The sequence below is a fragment of the Schistocerca nitens genome, chromosome 1, assembly GCF_023898315.1.
Source record: "Schistocerca nitens isolate TAMUIC-IGC-003100 chromosome 1, iqSchNite1.1, whole genome shotgun sequence".
NCBI classification, from domain to species: Eukaryota; Metazoa; Arthropoda; class Insecta; order Orthoptera; family Acrididae; genus Schistocerca; species Schistocerca nitens.
The window spans coordinates 769,731,561-769,749,718 of record NC_064614.1 but is presented as its reverse complement, the minus strand read 5'-3'; the positions used below and the strand labels follow the sequence as shown (position 1 = coordinate 769,749,718).

The 18,158-nt window shown below is 43.8% G+C and overlaps 1 protein-coding gene across 14 annotated transcripts in view; it reads left to right on the top strand.

Moving 5' to 3' along the window:
* Positions 1-18,158, top strand: part of LOC126261336 (calcium/calmodulin-dependent protein kinase type II alpha chain) — a 1,016,317-nt gene that overhangs the window by 941,312 nt on the left and 56,847 nt on the right. For all 14 annotated transcript variants that reach the window (XM_049958533.1, XM_049958541.1, XM_049958530.1 and 11 more), the window contains one exon: positions 3,552-3,627. In XM_049958533.1, coding sequence (XP_049814490.1) covers positions 3,552-3,627 — 76 coding nt within the window. The remainder of the gene's footprint in view (positions 1-3,551; positions 3,628-18,158) is intronic.

Sequence of the window (18,158 nt, the reverse complement as noted above, 5' to 3'; positions counted from 1 at the left end):
AAGGGTAGAGCCATGGGTCGTAACACATCTGAAATGTAATGTCCACTGTTCAAAGTGCCGTCAATGGGAACAAGAGGTGACCGAGACATGTAACCAATGGCACCCCATACCATCACGCCGGGTGATACGCCAGTATGGCGAAGACGAATACACACTTCCAATGTGTGCTCACCGCGATGTCGCCAAACACGGATGTGACCATCATGATGCTGTAAACAGAACCTGGATTCATCCAAAAAAATGACGTTTTACCATTCGTGCACCCAGGTTTGTTGTTGAGTACACCATCGCAGGCACTCCAGTCTGTGATGCAGCGTCAAGGGTATCCACAGCCATGGTCTCCGAGCTGATAGTCCACGCTGCTGCAAACATTGTCAAACTGTTCGTGCAGATGGTTGTTGTCTTTTAAAAGTCCCCATCTGTAGACTTAGGGATCGAGACATGGCTGCACGATCTGTTAAGCCATGCGGATAAAATGCCTGTCATCTCGACTGCTAGTGATTCGAGGCCGTTGGGATCCAGCACGACATTCCTTATTACCCTCCTGAACCCACCAGTTCCATATTCTGCTAACAATCATTGGATCTTGACCAATGCGAGGAGCAATGTCGCGATACGATAAACCGCAATCATGATAGGCTACAATCCGACCTTTATCAAAGTCGGAAACGTGTTGGTACACATTTCTCCTCCTTACACGAGGCATCAGAAGAACGTTTCACCAGGCAACGCCAGTCAACTGCTGTTTGTGTATGAGAAATCAGTTGGAAACTTTTCTCATGTCAGCACGTTGTAGGTGTCGCCACCGGCGGCAACCTTGTGTAAATGCTCTTAAAAGCTAATCATTTGCATATCACTGCATCCTCTTCCTGTCAGTTAAATTTCGTGTCTGTAGCACGTCATCTTCATGGTGTAGCAATTTTAATGGCCAGTAGTGTAAATTCATATGACAGATCAGAATTTGAACTCAGGATAAATATCACCTAGTTGATTCATCATTGTATTCCTCACACATTGGTTCTTTATCTACAGCAGGAGACCACCTTGTCTCCACCCATTTTGAACTCCACATGGGCTCACTTGTGACATTCTATAAGAAATGATGTTGCGAAGACTGCAACTTCTGATGACATCATTGTTGTCACTTATGCATTTTATTCACTGCTCCAGTGCCCTTTTTCCCACTGTCACTAATGTCTCAGCAATTGAGAATGGTCTCAGTGGAATTTGCAGTGAATTGCAAGAGGTCAGTAGCGAGTTGAAGTTTCTAGTAAGTTGGCAAAGCTTCCTCAGTGGCACAATAGGAAGAGACTAATCACTAAAGGGAGGTGTCAGAATTTAAGTCCCTGTTATCAGACTAACAAAAAAAATGTGAAGTCAGATAAAATAACTAAACTTGCTCTAGTGAAAGTATTACGAAATACTAAATCCATTTTGTTATAATAAATATTTTATTTTTCTAAAAAAGTTATTATTATGTGACAAGAAAGAAAGGAGGAGGATTGATCCATGTAGAGAAATAATCTTTCTCAGGATGGTTGAGCCAAGAGAGAGGAATAACACTAAACACAGTAAATTTAGATTCTGCCCAACAGTATCAGTCTTCACCCCCCCCCTCCCCCCAAACTCAAAAAACAAAAAAAGGCTCTACACTACTATAACAATCAGGCATTGAACCAGCTTTCCTGTCAGTATTTCCATGTATGTTTGCAAATGAGAGATTTTTTTCTTTTCACAGGGAAATGTACAATCCATCAAAGTTTGGTTCTTAAATTCTTGGCATCTTTATATCTGTTATATTTTTTAAATCTGTTACTGTGAAAACCGCGAGGGGTCTTTGTTGGATATTTTGCTTTATTCTTCTTATAAGTTATTAAGAGATTTATTGTGATAGTCAAAATTCTTTGACAGAAACAAAAACAAAAAGGAAGAAAGGAAACCTCACAAACAGATGAAGGATGCTTGCATACACACATGTAACAAATCATAAAATCACACTAGCTTTTGAGATTTCACTCTTTTTCTGCTGTCAGTAAACACACACACACACACTTTTCTGTGATATCAGTAGCATTGATTGTTTCCACAGTTATTCTAGATTTTTCTGTTGCTGCTGAGAACCACATGTTGTCCTCTCTTGTGCCTTACCTCTCTTTCCATACAACTATTTGCCCATGTTCATAAAAAGTAGTGTCACCTCAGCCACAGTATATGAGTGTGTGTGTGTGTGTGTGTGTGTGTGTTTGCGTGTGTGTGTGTGTGTGTGTGTGTGTGTGAGAGAGAGAGAGAGAGAGAGAGAGAGAGAGAGAGAGAGAGAGAGAGTGAGAGAGAGAGAATGATTTTTTCACTGCATGTAACATATAAGTGAAAGCTATAACTTTTATGAACTATATGTGTGAGGTGTACTCATTGCATGTGCCATAAATGATCAAGACCAATAGATCACTAGAGGATTTCTGCTATTTGATGTAAAAAAATGATAATAAATTTACTCATTGTATAGAAGGCTATACATGAAATTCACTTTAGTCTAAATTAATTCAGCTTTTGAGCCCTAATCACTGACAGAAATTTTAGTGTCAGCTTAGTTTTTCTTTGTTATTGATTGCATATGTTTTGTAAGACATTGTAAATACATATGATAAATTTATTTGATTTGTTAAGCATCGTGTCATCCGTGTTTAATTGCTGTTACACAGTGTCTATCACGGTTGTTTAGATGATCTGCTTGAATGTTTCAGTAGAAAGAAATTGTTTTCTCTTTCTTTCAGCTGTTATAGTTCTCCTTTTTTATGCTTTTATGATACATTCTTCCTGCTTGTGAACCTCTTCTTCCATTAGGTATACAGTGTTGTCCAGTTTCCTGCCAGGTGCCATCATCGACGAAGACTTGGTGTAAATTTCAAAATTAGTTTATTGATACATTCTACTTTTGACATTATGATACTCAGTACAGTTTATTTATTTGAGACTTTTTCAATATATTGATAATGATATGGAAAATTTGACCTATAAATGTTTGATTTGTTTAAGATGCCTTGGGAATAAATTGGCAATAAAATTAATAAGTTATTTCTTTGTGAAATTGGACCTCTAGCTAGTAGTTTTCATCCTTGAGGTTTAGAAGGAAACTAATTTTCTGTGATGCCAGCTGGCATTGCTGTATTAAGAAATTAATAGTGTAGGGTTTACTGGCACTGGAATTCACACCCAAAGCTTTTATATGTGTAGCATATTTGTCAGTGTGTATTTATGCTATTTTTGTATGCATTATTCTGTTTATTATTGAACCATGAGATGGTTGCAGTCTTGATTCTTTGTTTGATGTTACAACCTTGCTGTCATTTATTTTTTCATTCTGCATTATTGCTTATGATGATCATGATGTTTTTTTTTTTTTGTCTTCTCTTTGTGTTTTCTTTCTTGTATGGAGTGCTTCTTTATGTGTATGTGTGTTATGTGGTTCCTTTTTTTGTGGCATACTTGTTTCACTAATCAGAATTTCAAACAATAGGATAAAAGTTGTTGACATTATTTTACTTCTTTTGCAGCCCGTAAGCAAGAGATAATCAAAATGACAGAACAGTTGATAGAAGCAATCAGCACAGGTGATTTTGAAGCATACACGTAAGTGTATTTATAAACAATGTTTCAGTGTCAAATGTTAACTGTCTTCTTTAAGAGTGTATCTTTAAACTCATGCAGCATGTTTAATGTTAATGGTAGAGCTTAATTTTTTTATACTAGCTTCCTCATTCTCAAAAATATTTTTGAAGGCACTTGATTAATTTCTCTGTGAACTGTAATTTGCCCACACTGTAACATACATCATACTATGGAACTGTAATTTACACTCACTGTAACATATATCAAACTTGCCCCCCTTCTAACAGCTGTGTACCGCAAGTTTCTAGAGGAACGGAAGGTTCCAAATGATTGGAAAAGAGCACAGGTAGTCCCAGTCTTCAAGAAGGGTCCTCGAGCAGATGCGCAAAACTATAGACCTATATTTCTGACATTGATCTGTTGTAGAATTTTAGAACATGTTTTTTGCTCGCGTATCATGTCATTTCTGGAAACCCAGAATCTACTCTGTAGGAATCAACATGGATTCCGGAAACAGTGATTGTCTGAGACCCAACTCGCTTTATTTGTTCATGAGACCCAGAAAATATTAGATACAGGCTCCCAGGTAGATGACATTTTCCTTGAATTCTGGAAGGCGTTCGATACAGTTCCGCACTGTCATCCGGATAAACAAAGTAACAGCCTACAGAATATCAGACCAGCTGTGTGGCTGGATTGAAGAGTTTTTAGCAGACACAACACAGCATGTTGTTCTCAATGGAGAGACGTCTACAGACGTTAAAGTAACCTATGGCATGCCACAGGGGAGTGTTATGGGACCATTGCTTTTCACAATATATATAAATGACCTAGTAGGTAGCGTCAGAAGTTCCATGTGGCTTTTCGTGGATGATGCTGTAGTATAGCGGAACAAACACTAGTAGCAGTTACTTCTGTAAAATATCTGGGAGTATGCATGCGGAACAATTTGAAGTGGAATGATCATATAAAATTAATTGTTGGTAAGGTGGTGCCAGGTTGAGATTCATTGGGAGAGTCCTTAGAAAATGTAGTCCATCAACAAAAGAGGTGGTTTACAAAACACTTGTATGACCTATAATTGAGTATTGCTCATCAGTGTGGGATCCGTACCTGGTCGGGTTGACAGAGGGGATAGAGAAGATCCAAAGAAGAGTGGCGCGTTTCGTCACAGGGTTATTTGGTAAGCATGATAGCATTACGGAGATGTTTAGCAAACTCAAGTGGCAGACTCTGCAAGAGAGGCGCTCTGCATCGCGGTGTAGCTTGCTGTCCAGATTTCGAGAGGGTGCGTTTCTGGATGAGTATTGCTTCCATCTACTTATACCTCCCAAGGAGATCACAAATGTAAAATTAGAGAGATTTGAGTGTGCACGGAGGCTTTCCGGCAGTCGTTCTTCCCACGAACCATACACAACTGGAACAGGAAAGGGAGGTGATGACAGTGGCACGTAAAGCGCCCTCCGCCACACACCGTTGGGTGGCTTGCGGAGTATAAATGTAGATGTAGATGTAGAAACTATGGAACCAAATATTTCCACTTCAGGGAAACCTTATGGATAGTGTAATTTTTGTAATGCATTGGGTTTAATGAGAGCAGCTCAGCTACATTAAATAGGAAGCTGACAAGATATAAAAATAATCTGTTGCATTAGTTCATGGGTGTCATGTCACATAATTAGAAAGAAACACAATATTTCAGCAAGACAACTTCACACCATCTTCAGGTGGTATCTGATCTGTTATTGTAGTGGCTCGTCAGTGTTTGTGGTGGCTCACTAGAAAAGTGCAGGAACCAAGGGGTGAAGCAATAATTTCACATCCAGTGCCCCCTACCAGAGAAATAGGCCAGAGTCTTTGCAACCACAATGCGATAAAAGTGCAGCTGCAACTTGACTACTGTCAAATATAATAACTTGCTAGTCAGCAACTTCATAAAAGATATTACTTCAGAAGGGAATGATGTAAACACATTCAGCATAAAATTCATTTTTGATAATGCAGTAGAGGAGTAGCAGAAAACTTAAAATCAAGCAAAAGGCAGGAGGTTGCAGAGGGGTAGCCAAATTAAATTCATGTTGGAGTCATGTTACATGTATGTTGAACTTTGTATTTAACTGCTACTGAAAGCTACAAATATTATGTAACATGATACATTTCTGTAAACGTACATGTAAGTCCAAGGATGATGTCCGTGTCTTAAAACAATGGACCAGAAATGTAAGATACATTAAAAATCAAAATTAATCAAAATTGATAAATAAAATGGGGTACAGCTTTTGGAGTGTGGAGAAATAGTCATTAAATCAGACAAACTTACAGGAGGGAAAGAACTTTGCTAAGTGTGATTATGTAAAATTAGGTGGGACTTATGTATCGGATGTTTTTTGATCTGAAGAATTTCCATCAAACTTTGTTTTTCAAGCAGAGGACCTGAGGCTGCTTGGCTGTGACATGCAGTCAGACTTCCTAACTTTTACCTAAATTTATACTTAGCCAATCAAAGTGCAGTTGCTTTGCCCAATTGGTCAGCGTAAGACTTATAGCAGTAACAAAATGTAATATTAAATGTACCACCCATGTCTATTAACTGTGTCTTGTGTGTACTACTGAAAATCTATTTCATTATTCATTAAATAGAAAATTTTATAGTTTCAAAAATTCAGAATAACATTAGTGAAAATTCCTGGATGGAATAATACATAAAATAAAGAAAAGACAACTACTTAACTGTAGCAGACTAATGTGTGGCACATAGAAAGCTGCCACAGAAAACATTATTTATTCTTGCTTTTGAGCACTTGCTTTTTCCTTCAGCAAAAAAAAAAAAAACACACACACACACAGGCATGGTGAGAGTGACTGTTGATTATCAATAGCAACTGCCTGGGCAGATGGAAGTAGGAAGGGAGTAGGGGAGGATGCATGAGGCGAGGAGGAGGTAGCTGGATAGTGTGAAGCCGATGTTTGGACAGGTGACTCATGCACAATGAGATGAAATGAGTCCAGAGGGTAGAGCATATAATAGGTAGAGAAAAGGATAGGGGAGGAGGGAAGGAGAGAGATGAAGCTAGAAGTGAAGAGTGAATCAGAGAGGGAAGAGAGAAAGGGTGATGGATGGAAAAGGGGGTAGAGGGGGAGGAAGGAAGAGCAGATGGACATTCACACACACACACACACAGAGAGAGAGAGAACGTGAAAATGCTAGCATGATGGAGGAGGAAGAGTGGTGGGAGGAGGCAGTACATGATCAGGATGGGGAAAGATTGGTGTGGGCAGAAGAGGAAAGGGAAAAGGTAAGCAGAGACAGTTGAAAACAGGTTATTGTATGTTTGGACCAGGGAGACTGTGAGAGCACAGGATATGCTATAGAGACATTCCCACCCGTGTAGTTCAGGTAAACTAGTGCTAGAAGGGAGTAACCAAATGACCCGCATAGTGAAGCAGCTGATGAAATCATTTGGATACCCCATTCCACACTAGTTTCTCTGAACTATGCGGGTTAGAATTGTCTCTTCAGCATATCCTATACTCTCGCAATCCTCCTGGCCTAAACCTATTCTAACCTGTTTCCCGCTGCCTTACCTTACCTTTTTCACTCTCTCTTCTGTACACACCACTCCTCCCCCTTTCAGATAATGTACTGCCTTCTTCCACCAATCTTCCTTGGCCCACTTCCTCTCTCATGTGGGTATTCTCTCTCTCTCTCTCTCTCTCTCTCTCTCTCTCTCTCTCTCTCTCTCCGTTCCCCTTTTCCACCACTTCCCTTTCTCTGTTCCCTCCCTGTCTCCCCCTTTATCTCCTTTCCTCCTGTTCCTCCCTCCAAGAAAGTGTTCCTATTCATTGCTGGTGACTGTAATGGGTTCTTGTGAGTTTCATTCCCATTAATATTGTTGATGACAATAGGAGAGAAGAGAGAGGATGAAGCACAGTGGGAACACAAAGCCATCTTCTTTCAAATAATACCAAACAAGCTATTGCTACTTAATGTCCACATCTGAGGGATGAATCATTATCAACAGTTTCATATGGCCTTGTTCCACAAGACAGTGCAGATAAAGTTGGAATTTAAAATCTGGATGTGGCTTCAGGTGTGATGCTCAGGAAATGTATTCCATCACCTCTCCTTCACTTTCCACCCAAATAGAGGTGGTGATACTTTCACCACCAAAGTTTGAAGCCTCCAAATCAAGAGGCACAGCCCTATTTTGTATTCACCCTTCTGTGGGCACAGCTTTCATACTTCCATGAGTGGGTGTGTTGCGGCTTTTGCACCGCAATTAGTTTTACATTTTTAACCTAAGGAAAGATAATCATCCCATCATTAATAAACAGGTAAAATGCATCAATTTCTTTTTCCGTAATTTCAGCACTTGCTTTTGGACCTGGCAAAATTTTTACGATGTTCTTGACCTTGGTTTTATGAGAAGAAGGAAGTTGTTCACTTATCCAAATAGTTTCTTTATCTTTTCGTACATAAAATCGTTAATCCTCCGTTTGTTGTATCCCATCTTCAACCAGGTGATCATCTGTTACCTCTGTTGATTGTTCGGAGTCACTGCTGTGGTTTTCTTCTTCAATAACTTCCTCTTCTGATTCAGATTGACGTGAATCTGACAATTCTCGTAATTGTCCTTCTGACAATTCTCACAGTACTTTCTCATAGTCTTCAGGATGTACAATTAGACGGTGCCTGTCAAATGCCTTCTTTTTCTCCATTTCCACACTTTTATGAGATGTAATGAAACATATGTTTTTGTAAAAGTAATATATTGTAGCAAATCAATATCCAAGACTGTAAAAAGTAATGAAAATTGCATATGGCAGCTTTGATTCAATTTTAATATTCATTATATGCTAACATAAAAGAAAGATTGCCTTGAGGTGAAAGAAAAACACAACTATAGAAAATATTTGCATCACAAGGTGCGTAGTGGCAAACACACCGCAAATGCAACACTCACCTGAAAGCATGAATAGCACAGATGTAGTAAGTGGTGACATCCATTGTGAACAACAAATACGTATCTGGATGTGGATGCAACTGTAATGCTATCTGTGATACTAACAGAAAACTAATTCTTGCGGCTATCTGCAGCAGGCGTGCCCTTCAAAGGGTTAATGAGCTTATCAGCAGAGACCATTCAATATTTTGATCATACTTTTGGCAACTTGTTCTAAGTGTGCGAAAGTAGACAAGTATCTGCAAATGTAGATAACTGTGACTGGTTGTAACAATGACAATATTATGAAAGAGAGAGACTGATACTCATCATGTAGGGAAGATGTTGAGTAGCAGACAGGCACACTAAAAAGACTGCTCAAGATGTGAGTTTCCAGGCAAAAGCATGAAAACACAGCTCACACGCATATGACCACTGCCTCTGGCCACTGAGGCCAGACTGGGATTTTCCATTGTTGGGTTGTGAACGATCTCAAGTTAGAATGGTTCACAGAGAAAGTCTGTAAACATTCTAAGAAACAAGAACAGGACCATAAATCGAGAGGTGCATCCTTCTCCTCACATCATTGCTTTTACACAGGATTTTGGGACTGCTTTCAAGTACAATCTTGCGAAGAGTGCTTTTGTTTTCATTGACTTTGTACTTCAAATTCATTTTAAATGTTGTATATTCTTTAATAGTAGTGTCTCTTAATGTGTGCACTGCCTTATGTACTATATGTGGATGCTGCCTTGATTAACTTAGTAAAGGATTGGCTTGTGGGAGACAATAAAGTACACTTTCATGTAGCAGAATCAATGGAGTAGAAAAAACTCTTCAAAAGGATGTGTAGGATTTGCAGAAAGAGACAGAAAAATCACTAAAAATGAGGCTAGGTTTTGTACCTTTTAGGCATGAAAGAAACTGGGATGTGGGAAAATGAAACATTTAATGAGCATGGAGAGATAGTTTGCATGGATCATTCACTGTCAAATTGAATAATAAATATGACCTGTTACCTGAAGTAGGAGATGAAGAGTGTTATCAATCAACCAGTAGACAAAATCAGAGTGCAACAGATTGGTAGGAAGGAGATTTCAGCTAGACTGAAAATTAAGTCAGACAGCAAAAGAAAAGTTTTGCTGCCGAGTAGCAGCCATGGGAGGAGCACAGGCCAACAGTTGTTACAAGAACAAGCAAACTCTGTTACGAAAAATTTTAGAGGAGGGAAGATTGCAATAAGCTTTCTAATTGTTGGATGTAAGGTCCACCAGTTATGCAAAACACCATTTTTTCCAAGTTCCCAAACATGTTTCAGCACCACTGTGCCATCATCTACATCTACATCTACATGATTTCTCTGCTATTCACAATAAAGTGCCTGGCAGAGGCTTCAATGAACCACCTTGAATCTGTCTCTCTACTGTTCCACTCTCGAACGGTACGCAGGTAAAACGAGTGCTTAAATTTTTCTGTGCGAGCCCTGATTTCTCTTATTTTATCATGATGATCATTTCTCCCTATGTAGGTGGGTGCCAACAGAATGTTTTCGCAATTGGAGGAGAAAACTGGTGATTGAAATTTCATGAGAAGATCCCATCGCAACAAAAAACGCCTTTGTTTTAATGATTGCCACTCCACTTCATGTATCATGTCTGTGACATTATCTCCCCTATTTCGCAATAATACAAAATGAGTTGCCCTTCTTTGTTCATTTTTGATGTCATCCGTCAGTCTCACCTGATACGGATCTCACACTGCACGGCAATACTCCAGAATAGGGCGGAGTCTCTTTAGTAGACCTGTTGCACCTTCTAAGTGTTCTGCCAATGAATCACAGTCTTTGGTTTGCTCTACCCACAATATTATCTATGTGATCATTCCAATTTAGGTTATTTGTAATTGTAACCCCTAAATATTTAGTTGAATTTACAGCCTTCAGATTTGTGTGACTTACCGCGTTTTGATCATCTGATGACTTTACAAGATGGTAAATGACAGCATCATCTGCAAAAAATCTAAGACGGCTACTCAGATTGACTCCTCTGTCATTAATATAGATCAGGAACAATAGAGGGCCTATAACACTTCCTTGGGGAATGACGGATATTACTTCTGTTTTACTCAGTGACTTTCCATCTATTACTATGAACTGTGACCTTTCTGACAGGAAATCATGAATCCAGTCACACAACTGAGGCAATACTCCGTAGGCATGCAGTTTGGTTAGAAGACACTTGTGAGGAATGGTGTCGAAAGCCTTCTGGAAATCTAAAAATATGGAATCAATTTGACATCCCCTGTCAATAGCACTTATTACTTCATGAGTAAAAAGAAATAGTTGTGTTTCACAAGAACGATATTTTCTGGTATATGTTCCAAAACCCTACTGTAAATTGATGTTAGTGGTATGGGCCTGTAATTCAGTGGATTACTCCTACTTCCCATCAGTGGGTTTCCATTTTATTTAATCTCTACTAAATGATTACAAAATTATGTGGATATTTAGTTCAAACAATAATTTGTTTCTTTTTGTTAATACGTTTACACTTGTTGTGCATGATTTTTAAGGACCACTTGTGTATTATTTATTACAGGTAGCTTGTCACCTGCAAGCAAACAATGTTGATGAGAAATTTTGTTCGGAGTTAACCTTTCATCCTAATGTAATTTAGTTTGTCGTGAAAACTAAATTTGCACATAATTTTGTAATCATTTAATAAAAATGTTCACATTACAGATAAATAAAATGGAAATCCACTGATGCGTGCTGCTGAAACATGTTTGGGAACTTGGAAAAAACGGTGTTTTGCATATCTGGCAGACATTACATCCTACAATTTTAACTGCAAACATGGTAAACACAAAGAGCTGCAAATCCAAATGATGAATAAACTTTCTAGTTTACTCAGCTTTGTGTGTAGATTTGGCTCCAGTTCTTCTTGTCTAAGAGTCTGATTCTAGAAGCTGAAACTCTTGCATTTTAGGCCCTCATGGTTGAATTGATCTAAATAGATTTGAAGATTGTTGTTGCAGAATTTTTGTTGTTACGGTAATATATTTTGTCACATTTTAGTATATCATCAAGTCTTTTGAATTTTCACTTTAACAAAGCTGAAATTACATTGTTCACCCAAAATACAAAACATGTCGAGTTTTGTGCCTACGAACTTCGATTTGCAGACAGCATTGGTTTTCTTTTATCATTTGAAGAAAATGCTGCAGAATCACACTTTTGGCAATAATGTTCTTGGGAAAACACAGTGGTTTGAGTGGTTCAAAAAATTCAAAAGTGGTGATTTTGATGTGAGAAATGATGAGTGCGGGAAACCACGGAAAAAGTTCGAAGACAATGAATTTCAGGCTTCATTGGATGAAGATGATACCAAACTCAACAAGAACTTATGGAACAGTTGAATGTGATGCAAAAAACCATTTCTCTTCAGTTGAAAGGTATGGGAAAGGTGCAGAAAGTGGGAAAATGAACTGAATGAAAGACAACAAGCAAATCGAAAAACCACTTGTGAAATGCTGCTCACCAGATACAAAAGAAAGTCATTGTTCCATCGAATAGTGACAAGTGATGAAAAATGGATATATTTTTAGAATCCTAAGCATCATAAATCATGGGTGAATCCAGGCAAACCACTGACGTCCATTGCAAGACTATATTGCTTTGGAAAGAAAACAATGCTCTGTGTTTGATGGGATCAGAAGAGTGTCATCTATTATGAGCTGCTAAAACCTGGTGAAACTGTTAACACTGTTTGATACCAGCAGCAAATGATCGATTTAACTTGAGCTTGATGTGAAAACAACCGGAATATGGAAAAAGGCAACACAAAGTCATATTGCTCCATGGTGACGCCCCATCACACACAGCTTTATGGGAACAGGATACGAATAGTGGTATACAGAATAAAACTGTCCATGGCAGCTCAGATGAGCAACATGAGTCCCCAAAGATTAATGTTGTCTATGGTCAATACGACCTATTGATGCCACACGCCCCCCCCCCCCCCTCCCCTCCCCCGCAGTAAGGAGTATCGCCGCATGTGAGTCTTGAGCGAACACCATGTAGGCATCGCCGCTGTTGGTGGTCGTACGAGCTGGTAGAAGCACGACTGGGACCTCCACCCCGACCGGGGTGGGGTGTGCAGGCGGAGTGACTGGAGGCAGGTCCACCTCAAAGTTGTAGAGCCAGCAAGGATGGATGATGCCTGAGAGCAGGTGGGTTGAACGGCGGATGGCGGGGTGTAGGTGTGGCAAGCCCAGATGCTAATCGAACCATCTGGTGAGATGAAGGCACGAATTGTCATTGGCTCGCACTCACGGAGGAGGGTGAGGCTAAGCACAACACTGACATTTAACTGGTCATTGGGTGCAGGGCCGCGGTGTTTGTGAGTAGAATGAGAACTCGGTCATCGAGAGTGATGATTGAAATGTCATCCAAGAGGTGTGGGGGTACATTGCAGATCAGGGTGACTATGAGAGAGAGTGTCTCCATAGCTGATGAGGAAGTAGCGAAACCCGCACATGGGGTGGAGGGTGACATGCCTGAGAACCCTGCGAAAGGCGACTTGGAGGTATCGAGTGAACAAAACGGCACGGAGACCCAAGGAGAAACATTGGCGGACTCCACAGCAGGAGGGAGACTGGTGGGAGAGTCGCTAGGAGAATCAGACTGAGCCAGCAGATGGACATCAGGGTCCATGAAAGCTGGTTGTGTCTTTGTTACAAAACAGTTTGCGGACTGTCTTTGACGATAATGTCGAAAGTTGTATCACCCCACCGGAGGACTTTAAAGGGGCCGGGCCGAGATAAGGTGGTTGCAGAGGTTGTTGGACAGAATCGTCTCCCAGCATTACATGGTAGCAAGTGTTGAGAGCGGTTGGCATGTAAGTGTCCGGCAGGGAGTGGCTGATGGGTGGGTGCAGGCATGTATGTTTGAAGTGGGTGCACATGCAACTTATGAAATCCGGGTGGGCGGGACTCTTCAGGTACTTCAGGCTGAATGAGTTTCCCTGGTAGATTAGGGTTCTCCCTGAAAATGAATTCTGAGATAGTTCACTGTAAGTTGGGCTTGAAAGTTGAATGGAGGCCGAGCAGTACCCCTGGAAATGCTTTGGACCAGAGGCAGTCATGGCACCAGAGTGCCATTTTTAGAGTGTGGTGCCACCGTTTCACTAACGCGTTGCTTCGTGGGTGGTAGGCTGTGGTGTGAATTTTCTTTATGCTGCAGACATTACATAAAATGGTGAACAGGGAAGACTCAACCTGCCAACCCTGGTCGGTGGTGATTGTGGTCGGACAACCGAACCTAGCAATCCATGTGGAGATATCCCCCCCTGCGGGTCCGGGGTAAGAATAGGCCCGAGGTATTCCTGCCTGTCGTAAGAGGCGACTAAAAGGAGTTTCAACCGTTTCGGCCTTCCATGTGATGGTCCCCCTTGGGGTTTGACCTCCATTTTTCAAAATTCTACAGAAGTACGAGCCTTTTGGGGAAGGACACCTTACATGGTGTACCACTGGTCCTAAGTGCACTAAGACCTTGGCACTCAGCATTGCACCGGCGTTGTAACCATACCCACTATTCCTCAAATTGGGCCTAAATGCCTGATGGGTTGTCCAAGTTATGCCCATAGTGCATCTCCATCTGCACCAGCGATCATGATGGACTTTCCATGGCACCAGAAATCCAGCACGGTAGCCAGCCCGTTGTGGTGGGGTCGTCATGTACCCTCTAGGTTGTAGCCCCCTGACAACACAGGGATCGTACTGCCGATACCTGAGCTGCACCCTCCCCACGTCGGCCAAGGAGTAGATGCCCGTCTCCTTGGGGCATCAGGACTCCCGGCAATGGTCATCCTGCCAGGTGGCCCTTGCTGCGGCTGGGTGGCGCCCGTGGGGAGAGCCCCTGGTCGGAGTGGGTGGTATCGGGGCGGACGTTTCGCAGATGAAACGTCAACACGTATCAGGTCGCTCTGCGGCCGAGTATTTCAAAAGAAAAGGTACCGTTTCTAGTTCTGGTTCTCCTGCCCTTTCCCCCTTGGCCACTCCATGGGAGGAGGGACAGGCCCACCGGCTTGGGGCGAAGTACTTCCCCCGCTATTTGGTCTGTTCTCGAACCGATGGGGGGACATTCGCCACCTCCAAGCCCATGTTCTTTGTTCAGCACATTGAGGACATCTTTGGGGAAATCGAGGCTCTCAGCAAGATGCGTTCAGGGTCCGTTCTTATCAAGACCACCTCCGCCACACAGTCGGCGGCGCTCCAGGCGTGCGACCACCTAGGGGACATCCCAGTATCCATTGTCCCACATCTGGCACTAAATAGAACGCAGGGGGTTATTTTTCATCGTGACCTCCTGCTACAATCTTATGAGGAGCTCAGGGCCAACCTGGAGCACCGAGGCGTGCATTTCGTCCGGCGAGTCCAGCGCGGCCCCAAAGACCGTCGCATCGACACCGGGGCCTTTATCCTCGCCTTCGAGGGGGACGTTCTCCCGGAGAGGGTAAAGGTGATGTGCTACCGGTGTGACGTGCGACCTTACGTCCTGCCTCCTATGCGCTGTTTTAGGTGTTTGCGCTTTGGGCACGTGTCGTCACGGTGTGAGGCTGAGCCCCTTTGTGGCGATTGTGGACGTCCTCTTCGTGAGGAACATACATGCACCCCACCACCTCGGTGCATTAATTGTCCTGGCGTCCACTCGCCTAGATCCTCAGACTGCCCCGCATATCAGAAGGAGAAGAAGATACAAGAAATCAAAACTTTGGATCGGCTCTCTTATTCTGAGGCCAGGAAGAAGTATGACTGCCTCCATCCCATGCCATTGACCACTTCGTTTGCCTCAGTTGTGTCCACTCCTTCCGCGGTATCCTCACCCCTATCCTGTCCCCCCTCCGCCTCCTCCGCCCATCAGGGGGCTCTGCCTCCGCCTCCCAAATCCCTCCCTTCCAAATCCTCCTCCCCCGTGGCCCCCACCCCCTCTGCCCCAGGGGCCACCCTTCCTCCTTCTCCTGCCCCCACGCCACCTGAGAAGCGATCCTCTTCTCAGGCGTCCATCGGGGAAACGTTCCGGACCCCAGCTTCCGAGGTCCGGCGTTCCAAAACGGACCCCGCGCGTGAGGACCTTCTTCGGGTGCAGCCCACCATCCCTGTGCCTCCTCGGCCTTCCAAGAAGGCCTCCAAGAAGAAGTCTCTATCCCCCTCTCCACCCCGGCGCGTTTCGTCTGACGCTCCATCCGTGAGTCGCTGCTCCTGGCCGTCCTCAGTTTCGCTGGGACGCTCTGCTGCCAGGCGCTCAGCTGGCCTTTCGTCGGCAAACGATGCTGCCCCTCCTACACAACCAGGGACAGCAGCCGCAGCTGGCGACGAGTCAATGGAACCGGATCCGCCTCCCGTCGGTTGTAGCATTGTTCCCTCGCAACCTGGCCCTCCGCGGCCGTCGAGGTGACCAGCTCTTCCCCCGTCTCGTTCTTCCAACTTTTTGACTAGCGATGGCGTTGTTTCATTGGAACATAAGAGGTATTCGATCTAATCGGGAGGAATTACAACTGCTCCTCCACCTGCACTGTCCGCTCGTCCTTGGTCTCCAGGAAACCAAGTTGCGCCCGACTGACCGTATTGCCTTTACCCACTATACCTTGGAGCGGTATGACCTCACCCCTGTGGACGGTGTCCCAGCTCATGGTGGGGTCATGTTGCTCATTCGGGACGATGTCTGTTACCATCCCATCGACCACCCCACTCCAAGCAATAGCTGTCCGCATTACTCTTTCTGCTTTTACTTTTTCAGTTTGTACCATCTACACTCCACCGTCATCTGCTGTTAGTCGGGCTGACATGATGCACCTGATTGTTCAGCTTCCCCCGCCGTTTTTATTGTTTGGCGATTTCAATGCCCATCATCCCCTTTGGGGCTCTCCTGCATCCTGTCAAAGAGGCTCACTCTTGGCGGATGTCTTCAACCATCTCAATCTTGTCTGCCTCAATACTGGCGCCCCGACTTTCCTCTCGGACTCTACTCGTACCTACTCCCACTTGGACCTCTCGATCTGTTCTACCACTCTTGCCCGTCGGTTCGAGTGGTATGTCCTTTCTGACACCTATTTGAGCGATCACTTCCCCTGTGTCGTTCGTCTCTTGCACCACACCCCATCCCCACGTCCTTCGAGCTGGAACATACTGAAAGCTGACTGGGGACTTTACTCCTCCCTGGCGACCTTTCCGGACCACGATTTTCCCAGTTGTGAGAGTCAGGTCGAATACCTCACGGCTGTTATCATCAATGCTGCCGAACGTTCCATTCCTCGTACTACTTCTTCTTCACGTCGCGTTTCCATCCCCTGGTGGAACGAGGCTTGTAGGGACGCTATCCATGCTCGACGACGTGCTTTACGCACCTTTCGCCGCCATCCTACGTTGGCGAATTGTATTGAATACAAACGACTCCGAGTGCAATGCTGTAGAGTCATCAAAGACAGCAAAAAAGCTTGTTGGGCCTCTTTCACCAGCTCCTTTAACAGTTTTACTCCCTCTTCCGTCGTTTGGGGTAGCCTGCGCCGGCTGACGGGCATTAAGGCCCACTCCTCGGTACCTGGCCTGACCTCAGGTAATGAGGTCCTTGTTGATCCTGTGGCTGTCTCCAACGCCTTTGGCCGCTTTTTCATGGAGGTTTCAAGCTCCGCCCATTACCATCCTGCCTTCCTTCCCAGGAAAGAGGCAGAAGAGGCTCGGCGACCTTCCTTCCACTCGCTGAATCTGGAAACTTATAATGCCCCCTTTAGTATGCGGGAACTCGAACGTGCGCTTGCACTGTCCCGGTTCTCTGCTCCGGGGCCAGATGCCATTCACGTTCAGATGCTGGCACACCTTCCTCCGGCGGGCAAAAGCTTCCTTCTTCGTACCTACAATCGCGTCTGGACCAAAGGTCAAGTCCCCATGCGTTGGCGTGACGCCGTTGTTGTTCCTATACCCAAACCCGGGAAGGATAGACACCTTCCTTCTAGTTACCGCCCCATTTCTCTTACAAGCTGTGTCTGTAAGGTGATGGAGCGCATGGTTAATGCTCGGTTAGTCTGGATTCTTGAATCTCGACGGCTACTTACTAATGTCCAATGCGGCTTTCGTCGCCACCGCTCCGCTGTTGACCACCTTGTGACCTTGTCGACATTCATCATGAACAACTTTTTGCGAAGGCGCCAAACGGTAGCCGTGTTCTTCGACTTGGAGAAGGCTTATGATACCTGTTGGAGAGGAGGTATCCTCCGCACTATGCAGAGGTGGGGCCTACGCGGTCGCCTGCCCCTTTTTATTGATTCCTTTTTAACGGATCGACAGTTTAGGGTACGTGTGGGTTCCGTATTGTCCGACGTGTTCCTCCAGGAGAACGGAGTGCCTCAGGGCTCCGTCTTGAGCGTAGCCCTTTTTGCCATCGCGATCAATCCAATTATGGATTGCATTCCACCTAATGTCTCAGGCTCTCTCTTTGTCGATGACTTCGCGATCTACTGCAGTGCCCAGAGAACATGCCTCCTGGAGCGCTGCCTTCAGCGTTGTCTAGACAGCCTCTACTCATGGAGCGTGGCAAATGGCTTCCGGTTCTCT